The sequence below is a fragment of the Lagopus muta genome, chromosome Z (assembly GCF_023343835.1).
Source record: "Lagopus muta isolate bLagMut1 chromosome Z, bLagMut1 primary, whole genome shotgun sequence".
NCBI classification, from domain to species: domain Eukaryota; kingdom Metazoa; phylum Chordata; class Aves; order Galliformes; family Phasianidae; genus Lagopus; species Lagopus muta.
In genome coordinates, this window is record NC_064472.1 from 1,660,055 (window position 1) to 1,670,271 (window position 10,217).

At 44.3% G+C, this 10,217-nt stretch overlaps 1 protein-coding gene across 8 annotated transcripts in view; it reads left to right on the forward strand.

The window, feature by feature from the left end:
* Window positions 1-5,209, forward strand: part of NEDD4L (NEDD4 like E3 ubiquitin protein ligase) — a 138,044-nt gene extending 132,835 nt beyond the window's left edge. For all 8 annotated transcript variants that reach the window (XM_048931575.1, XM_048931577.1, XM_048931574.1 and 5 more), the window contains 6 exons: window positions 376-436; window positions 792-851; window positions 1,346-1,453; window positions 1,989-2,085; window positions 3,155-3,227; window positions 3,777-5,209. In XM_048931575.1, coding sequence (XP_048787532.1) covers window positions 376-436; window positions 792-851; window positions 1,346-1,453; window positions 1,989-2,085; window positions 3,155-3,227; window positions 3,777-3,879 — 502 coding nt within the window. In that variant the 3' untranslated portion in view covers window positions 3,880-5,209. The remainder of the gene's footprint in view (window positions 1-375; window positions 437-791; window positions 852-1,345; window positions 1,454-1,988; window positions 2,086-3,154; window positions 3,228-3,776) is intronic.
* Window positions 5,210-10,217: the final 5,008 nt, after the last annotated feature.

Below are 10,217 nucleotides of genomic sequence, written 5' to 3' on the forward strand. Positions count from 1 at the left end.
TTTTTCCAAGAGTTGTGTTATCACTGAGGAGTTCTAGTTGGTGCACAAGGGAAAAAAGGAGAGAAAAAAAAGAAAAGGAAAGAAACTGCAATTGTAGTCACAGAATCACAGATATCACAGATATCACAAATATACTTATGGCTCTGGAATGTAAAAAAAACCTCATCATTTAGGTACCTAATTCTTACTGTAAGTACATTATCCAGGGTCTAGACTATAGAATTTGTAGGCTGCATAATTTAATAAAAAGCAGCCCAGCTTCTCTAATATAAAAGTATGATTGAGAGACACCTAAAGTTGTAAATGAGAAGCTGGTATTGTTAGGGTTGCTAATTAGTCTTCTAATGAATGTGTTTATGTTCTTAACTCCCATAGCCTGGTCATCCAGTGGAGATTTGTAAACAGAGTTCAAAAACAAATGAATGCTTTCTTGGAGGTAAGGTTCTCTTTTTTGTCTTCCTTTTTACCCAAATTATGTATGCATACATCAGTATCTGGTTGGAGGAGTGGGAAGTTGTGCATGACCACACAGGCTCTGCTGGTCTCCTAAGATCATTCTCATTCAAGTTGTCATTATTTGAGCTTGAAACAGCAGTTTTTAAATTAGAAACTCATAATACTTAATACATTAATACTTAATACAGTTTAATACATAAAATTGCATATTTCGTTTTCCAAACCCTTCTTTGCCCTCCATCACTTACTTAGCTCACAGCTTTCTCCAAAGGCAAAAGTTCTATCAGATAAAACCATAATTATACATAGTTTGCTAATTTTACTTTTTCCCTTAGGGATTCACAGAACTTCTTCCTATCGATCTGATTAAAATTTTTGATGAAAATGAACTAGAGGTGAGTTGGTTTATGTCCAGAGGCAACAGATTGGTAATGCTCATTGCAAAGATGGGTGACAATCTCAGTTCACTGGTCATCGTGGAGTTTGGAGACAAAGGTTCTTTGCGTTCGTGGGGAATGAGGATTTTTTCCCCCAAAAATAATAAATCTATCAATCAAGTAAAAGCAGAGAAAGTATCAGTTACTCAATGAGGTGGTTTAGTACATGCATATGTAAAGAATGCAAGTAGCTTGCTGCATTAATGACATGTACTGGTCACGTTTCAGCAAATATGCTGTAAAAGACACTGTCACATGAAGCATACATACTGCATACTGCACGGTGTTTCTCCAGTAAAGTGGTGGAATCTTTGAGCATTCTCCTGAAGAGAAGCTCAGTATCACTTTATGTCTGTATTTGTATAGTGTTAACTTTGAGAGGTCAGGCAACAGAGGGAGAGGAGAGGTGGTTTTTCTTCAATTAACAACGCATCAATTATTTCCATGTTTAGTTACTGATGTGTGGCCTTGGGGATGTTGACGTTAACGACTGGAGACAACACACAATCTACAAAAATGGCTACTGCCCAAATCATCCTGTCATCCAGTGGTTCTGGAAGGTAAGGCTCTCAGCACGTTCGGTTTCTCTGACTATACCTGGAAGTCAGAGATCCCTCAGTGTGTTGTGGAGTCCGTTATGAAATCCTTTTTCTTCTCAAAAACTACTGGAAAACACGTTGGTAGATGCTGGAAATGGCAGTTGTCATCCTTAATGGAGTCTGTATTGGAATGGCCCATGGTTGACAAAGTCTCTCTGGTTTTATTAAAGTGCTCTGTAATCTTTCTGAAATACAGTACCTCTATGAAAAGTGTGTATTTGCAGGAAAACCAGAACAGTTTTCCTGTACTACAGAAGTACTGTGAGTCACCTTGTACATTCGAATGGCAGTTGTGGTTCCTGGCTGTTGCCTGGGCATTGTCACTTTCCTTGCTATAAGCAGAAAAGAATTCTTGTTTAACCAGAGAGAACGTAGCATGCTGTCCTTCGAAGCTAGATATCTATTTCTTGCCATGTAATACAAACAAATTCTGTTCTGCCTATTTCAACAATGACACCTTCAGCCACGACAAGTCACCCTGTCTGCTTCTCCACAGGCTGTTCTACTGATGGATGCAGAAAAACGCATTCGGTTACTGCAGTTTGTTACTGGGACGTCACGAGTGCCTATGAATGGATTTGCTGAACTTTACGGTAAGCTTCCTGCCCTCTGCCTGCAGATCACATGCTGCAGGTGGCTCCTCAGGAGAGCACAAACACTGCTGAAATACGGGCATGGCCAACCTTTACTCCCATATAAAACTCCTTGCACTGAATGCCAGCAGCGCTGGAGAAAATGTGGGCACTGGAAGGGAAGGATAGTTTTGTTCATAGAATCACAGAATCGTATGAGTTGGAAAGAACCTTTAGAGGTCATCTAGTTCCAGCTGCCCTGCAGTGAAGGGGTCATATAGAGCTAGATCAGGTTGCTCAGAGTCTGAGCTCAGAATTTCTGGTCCAGCCTGACCTTCAGTATCTCCAAGGACAGTAAATCCACCACATCTCTGGGCAGCCTGTGCCAGTGCTTCATCATGGAATAATAAAATGGCCAGGGTTGGAAGGGACTTCAAGGATGATGACTCTCCAGCCCCCTGCCACACGCAGGGCCACCAACCTCCACATTTCATAGCAGCCCAGGCTGCCCAGGGCCCCATCCAACCTGGCCTTGAACACCTCCAGGGATGGACGGGGCATCACAGCCTCTCTGGGCAGCTGTTCCAGCACCTCACCACTCTCATAGCAAAGAACTTCCCCCTGATATCCAATCTCAGTCTTCCTTCCTTCAACTTAAAACCATTTCCCTTTGTCCCCATGTTCACCATGGGTGTTCTGCTGATGTTCTCCTTGCCCAGGAAGTATCAAATCCCTCAAAGAAAATGTCAACTGTAGTAAAGCTCATAGCACATGGAGAAGAGGAGATTGGAGGTCTATGCAAGTGTGTTGCTTTTTTTTTTCTAGCTTACCTCTTTCACATGGTATGTGCTCTAACCAAAGAGTAGCTTGGTGAACTTACTAAATTGACTGCATTTGGAAATAGTATATATCCACATCACTATTTGCTTTAATGTAATTTTGACCTAACGGTGTTTGCACAAAGTATTTTGTACCAGTTGGAAGTGGAAGTTAAAATTAGAGTAAACGGGGCAATGCGATTTTTCATACAGCAATTGAAGTCGTTTTGGTAGGGTCCAGTAACTCAAGTTTCTTTTTTTTTTCCAACTAGGTTCAAACGGTCCTCAGCTGTTTACAATAGAGCAATGGGGAACTCCTGATAAACTGCCCAGAGCTCACACATGGTGAGTCCAGAGCGTGTGTGTTCAGCCATCTGTGCATGAGACTGAGTGCAGGTGGGTCTGGTGTGTGTGTCACAGTATGTTTGTGTCCTAAAAAGAATAGAAGATGTTATTTAACAGATAGAAAATCAACGCATGGACTGGGCAGGCAGACACACACACATGGAAACATGAGAAAGGTGATGTGGTTGGTGCTGGCTGATGGACGTGCATGCTGGCTGCCTGTGTATCCACAGCTCATTCATCCTCATGCAGATCCATGCATTTATTTTCCACATTTTACGTAGCAGTTTTTTTCCCCTTCGAGGGTGGTTAAGAGCAGAAACCTTCCTACTTTCATAAGACAGTGAATAGTTTCTGAAAGCTCTCAGGTTGGCCTCATGGTACCCATGGGAAACAGCTGGCAGTGGTTAGGTGTGCACAGCCCCTGTTTCTCCAGTTGGATATATGCTCCTGTCTCACGCCCAAGTTATTCAACCTTTTCCATTGCTCTCAAAAAATGCACTTAAGATACTTAATTAACTCCATTTTCCTTTTCCTTCTGGATTTCAGCTTTAATCGCTTAGACTTACCTCTTTATGAATCCTTCGACGACCTGCGAGAGAAGCTCCTGATGGCAGTTGAAAATGCACAAGGATTTGAAGGAGTGGATTAGGGCACTGCTTCCCACCTTTCGGCGCGTTCTGCTGCGCTTCCACTCCTCCACGTTGGACTCTGACTGTGGCAGAACCGTTGCACAGCGCTGGTTCCTGGAGCAAACTCTTCGACAGTGCGTGGCCTAAATGCAGAATCTTGAACTCTGGTCTGTGGAAGGCTTTTTTGGCATTTCCACAGCCAGTTACTATGGGGTTATATGTACTCTGATTACATTTCAGCAGGACTTACTGTATTTATGTTGTGCCTCTGTAGGCTGAGCCCTTAATAAAAATTTTACATAATTTCTAATGACAATGAATGAAATTAATCATTTTACAGGGATAGTGTTACAGCTCATGTTTACTTTTTAATTGATTTAGACATTTTCAGATTATATTTCATTACAATTAAATTTCATGTACGTGGGGGATAAATGAGCATTTTTTCTTAATTTCTTACCAGACTTGATGCCAGTGTCATTTTTTTCAAGCTCATTTTGAGCCTTGTGTTCCCAAACTCTTAGGAAAATAGGAGATAGTTATCTTGGAATTCTTCTCTATATTGGCTATATCAAGAGCACATAAATATTTTTCTGTATCTGGAAGAGGTATGGATTCTATGTTGCATTTTTTGTATAAATAATAGTTATGAGTCGAGGGACAGTCATAACATAGCATGCCAAATCTCATGTTCAATAAAGAAATTGCCTCATTATTCCTTGGTGATATTTACATGTACTGAAGAACATTTTGGGGTAGGGTTGGCATTAATCATTTAGGAAAATATGCTTAACCCTGTCATTATCTTTGTGTAGTGGTTCTTTTGTTATCCTTTCCTCTTTACTGTGTGCAGTGGAGGCATTTTGAAGGAAACCTGGCACTGTGTGATTTGGCGTGATGGAAAACAGATCTGTTTTGTCTCCTATTTGTATGCATTTGCTAATGATATCTAAACACGGTATCTTTTTGTTTCTAACTGCACCAACTCTAAAGGCACTTTATGTAACACATTGAAGTCATATCTGTGTTTTTTTTTATCATAAACATTACTGTGATTATGTTCCTTCTCACTGCACATGTCTCTCTGGTGCAATATCTATCAATTGTGAGTTTGGCTGCTGCTGATGTATAAGAGGAAAAAAACAAACAGCTGTAGAGCTGAGCCTGCAGACATGTTCCTCAGCAATTGTTTTTGTGATTTATTTTTTACTTAATCACAAAGATTTATTTAATATACACTGCTATCTATCTAATCAGTTTTGTTACCTATGACATGTTGCATGCCTAAACTATAATGTCTTGAGTTGCATCTCTTGTGTGATGGATTAAAAGTGAAAGATTTGTATTTGACCCGCTGAACTTAAATGGCTACAGCACTGCGTCAGGAGGTGTGAGGGTACGGCTGCATAGCAGGTGGGGTCAGCTTTGCCTTTTGTGCAGCACTTTTCCCCAGGAGCCCACCTGATGCTTTGTGGAGCGAGGTGGTACAGCGTGGAAGCAGGAGGTCACCTCTCTGCCCAGCGCTTTGCAGCACCCACCAGAGGCACTGCCTGCTGCTGGCACGGAGCAGCCACCCCATGGACCTCAGCAGAGCAGAATCTTAGGGCAGAAGGCCACTGAAAAGAAGGCTTAATGCTAATCACATTCAGCAAGTGCTGTGTGCATGGCAGCAAAAGGTTTGAGGAGCTAACAGATGCATGAAGGTGTTTTAGCATTTGAACACCAGACTTACCAATTCTCTTGACGTCCCTTTCTAACCTTTTGCACTTTATAAACCCTTTGCACTCATAAACCCTTGAACAAGAGAAATAAGTGCATTTCAGTGGGTAAACAAACACAAACACCATGATGATTTATTGGGGGGGGAGATGGAGAGGATAGGGTAAATCCACAACCTCCTTGGCAACCAGTGTGCCCAAGGAGGCTGTGGATGCCCCATCCCTGCAGGCATTCAAGGCCAGGCTGGATGTGGCCCTGGGCAGCCTGGTCTGGGGACTGGTGACCCTGCACACAGCAGGGGGTTGGAACTGGATGAGCACTGTGGTTCTTTTCAACCCAGGCCATTCTATGATGCTATGAAATCCAAGCATCTGCACAGACCTGTAGACATGAACTGATCTACCTGAAAGCACTCCTGAGATTTTTTTTGGCAGGACTGAAATCCAGCCTCACACAAAGGCTGTGACCCAGCAGCAGTGCAGCTGAGATGGGAGCAGAAATCAGGATATTTCATAATCACAATCGTGCTTTGATCCTGTCAGTGGTTTACATTAGCAGTTAAACAGTTAAACTCCCAGTGCACTACATGATGTTATGGGACACCGATCACCAATAATCATCAAACCATGACAGATCCCTCCCAGCTTCTTCCCTTACTGATGCTTCCTTTAAAGTCCTTTCAGGCTGAAAAGGAAATTTGTTTGTGGGAACACTTTAATCTTCCATATGATCATTGGAGATGACTTCCCTTAATTATTTTTAACGCGCTGTCTCAGTGAGTGGGCCCTTGTGCAGTGCCCTTGGCCTTGTGCAGCTCACGCTGAAATCCGTGCTATGTTGGCATTCTAGCAATTAATGAAAATAGTTTAAAAACGCCATTTGTGCCTCTTGTGCCCAAAGAACTGCAGTCACAGCCCCTACAGCAGCTCTCACATCAGAAAAGAAGTCACTTTTGTTCAAGAAACAGCTTTGTTCGACGCTTCATCAACAAAATTATTCCTAATTGCCCAGGTGACCATAACAGGAAGCCAGCCCATTACTTCTCAGTGTCCTCATGAGCTGCACTATTACCACACACCACTGTGTTTTGACTTTGCAGATGCAGCTTTGGAGCACAACAGCTCCCCTCACTGCAAAGTGAACCTCTCCTCGTCCTTTTGGGATTCAGATTGCGAATGAGCATGGCTACATGTAAAACAAGCTGAAGGGAACTGCTCAGCCCAGTCCCTCTGCTGCACAGAGCTTTACTACCCCAGCGTTGTGCACACAGAACACACTTCAGATCATTCACCACGAAATGACTCATTTAAAACTTTCTATCGTGTTAATAAACGGCAATGTGTTATTTCCTGAGCCATTACTTCTTGGCTCATGCAAAACCTTACAGCAAACTCGTGGCAACTTGCAGTGTAGAGCAGGCATGTCCGTGCTGCAGTCCACCACCAGCATGGCAGGGACAGAGCTCCTCTCCAGCAGGTCAGCCCCTAACCTGGACTGATGCATGGGGTTACTCCTCCCCAGGTGTAGGGCTCAGCACTTGCTCTTGTTAAACCTCATCTTGTCCCTCCCTGCACACCTCTCCAGTCTGTCCAGGTCCTGATAAATGGCAGCACGGCCATCTGGTGTGCCAGCCACTCCTCCCAGCCTCGTATCATCAGCAAACTCGCTGAGGTTGGACTCTATCCCTTCATCCAGGTCACTGATGGAGATGTTGAACGAGACCAGACCCAGCATTGACCCCTGGTGAGCTCTGCTTTGACAGTCTCCAACCAGGCTGTGCCGATCACAGCCCTGTGAGCTCTGCCAGCCACCAGCTCTCAGTCCACCTCACTGCCCACCCATCCACTGCACACCTCCTGAGTTTCATTACAAGAATGCTGGAGGAGACAGTCTGCCATCTCCAGAAAGGTGCACCATGAAAGCACAGCAGAAAACGATAGCCACCTTGCTTGTAGCTGCATTTTCCATTACCCAAGTTCAGACCATCAGGGTATGCAGTTTTCCAGCTCTTGGAATTACAAGACCTGAACAGGAACTAGATGTGAAGGTTTGCAAGTCTGGACATTCGGTGTTGTACCTTGCTTTGCTGTATTGTGATCAGACAGCAAGCTGAGGTCTTTGCAAAAAGTTCCAGATGATGCATGATGGCTGGTCAGTGCCTACAAGTGAAACATGGTTGGGTTTCCTACTGACACAAAGAGGACACAGCTCCTCTTGATGGCCTCTCTGCACCCCACTGCCCCAGTCAGCCTTCAGAGAAACACCCCACTGCCACTGGCTTTGCAGAAGTCAAGGGAGCCTGTCACTGAGCTAGCTCCCCAAAATAAGGCTCTCTGAGTATCAAATAGGCAATGATATATATTAACAGGGAGTGCAATCAGGTTAACCATGAAACTTCAAATTTAATCTTTGCCCAGCTTGAGCCTGGTAAAATTGAAAATCTCCTTTGGACTTGAATACAGTGAGCTTGACCTGGATGCACTCTGGTCCATGAAAAATGTATCATCTACTGGCACAATAGCGCTTGCAAATAGCAAAGATAAGAAGGTAATACTTGTACCATGGTTTCCAGCAGTGCAGTACTATCTCACCTTGAAAGATGAAGCTGGCAAAGACAAGTGCACAAGTTGTAACCACCACTTCATTTCTGCTGTGTGCAAAAACAGGTGCCAAAAACCTGGGGCATCTGCTTGTTCTACTAATTAGGACTAATTACTTGCCCCATTTTGTCAGGCTACGTACTGCAGCGTGGGTAGACATCTACATGTGCCTATGGCATAGAGGTTTTCAGAACAGGGTACTGAGCTGCCCTCCAGTTCGCTGTGTTTTTATCCCAGATCTCTGTCACTTCTTGATTAGACAGAGGATGTGACCTCCTCCTGCATTCAGTTTTTAAACTAAAAGCAAAACTTTGAACCTTGGCCTAAAGTTAAAGAATAACAGAGATGGACACTGGATCGATACCAGACAAATATTAGTCCCATGCAGTGGACAGATGCTGCTCTGCTGTAGATCTAACTCTTTCAGTATGCCAATGTGGAATCTTTAGGTTTAAAGGTTTCTTTACGTACAGAAAAAAAGAAAAAACACTTTGAAGTAGCTGGAGGTTAATATTCTGTGCTAATCCAGCCATCTCCTTCCTCCCAGAGCTGAGAACTGAGCGCTGCAAACAACATTCTCTATCTTCTGCCATCGCAGTCACTTCCTATATTCCAGAGCATTATTTCTGTGAAAAATCATTTTTAAGAAAATTGCCCAATTTTGAGCAGCTTCCTAGTCAAGCATGCAGACATTCAATAATAGTAAGCATACACTACTTAGTGATAATGTGAACAGAAGCTGTGATAACATTTCCTCAACTCAGACCCAGCTGTGCCCCTGGGTTAAAACAAGCATCAGTCAAAATCATGATTTCACCTCTATGAGGGCAGTTCTGCTGCACCAGAAGAATACGAACTGGAAAATTGTAGGCTGAGGTGCAAAGGCATTGCTAGGGGGATTGCAGCAGTCCACATCAAGCCACAGCTGCAAGGGAAACAAATACGGTCTTCAGAGTGTCAGAGGCCTTTCCTCTGACAAGCACGAAGGAGAATGACCTTGGAAAATAGAAAATCAGAATATTTCAGGGCGTAACATCTAACAGCAGCAGGAGTGATATTTAGCGTAAATCTGGGGCTTGATGGACTGCTGCACATGCTCAAAATTAACCTGCAGAAATAACTCATCAGGCTTTCTACTTGGACAGTGGCCAACAAGAAAATGCCATTTTCTGGGGCCTCTGAGGGTCAGTGCATATACACACACATCTCCATACCACCTTTTATCTGTGCTGCAGGCATCTGTTTAAATAGCTCTGTTTGAGCTATCTGTCCATACAGGGGACAGGGGTGCAGTGACCACACGGTCAGCCCAGCTGGTCCCCACCAGTTGTCTGCTTGTCCTTGGCTACTGCCTGCTGTTGGCAGCCTGAGGTAGGGCCAAAAGCACCCAAAACCTCGAGCCAGGGCTATGGCAAAATCCCAAATCATTGTGCAACGATACTGTAAAGTATGCTGGAAGACTTCTGTAGACCTCTGCATGCAAAACTGACAGCTGCCTCCATTTTCTTTTCTCTCCTGGAGGAGGAGAAACCTGCTGTGGGCTGGCTGCCCCCCACCAACTGAGGTTGCCCTCTCCGTGTCCCTGGGCATTTCCAGAGATGGGACACGCACAGCTTCTCTGAGCAATCTGTTCTCTCTTGTTCTATCACTATTAGACTATGCAAAAACACAGTTCCCCTCCTTCTTATACCATCTCCCCAAGTACTGGAGGGCAGCAATGAGGTCTCCCTTCTCTTCACCAGGCTGAACAAGCCCAGCTCCCTCAGCCCTTCTTTACAGGGGAGATGCTCCAGCCCTTTGATCATCTCTGTGGTCTCCTCTGGACCCACTCCAACATCTGCACATCCTCCTGATGGGGGCCCCAGACCTGAATGCAGTGCTGCAGATGGGGCCTCACAAGAGCCGAGTAGAGGGGGACAGTCATCTCCCTGTCCCTGCTGGCCACTCCTCTGTGCAGCCCAGGATATAGTTGGCCTTCCGGGCAAGAAAGAAGGGGACAGACCCTCTAGCAAGTTCTGCTGTAATAGGACAAGCAGAAG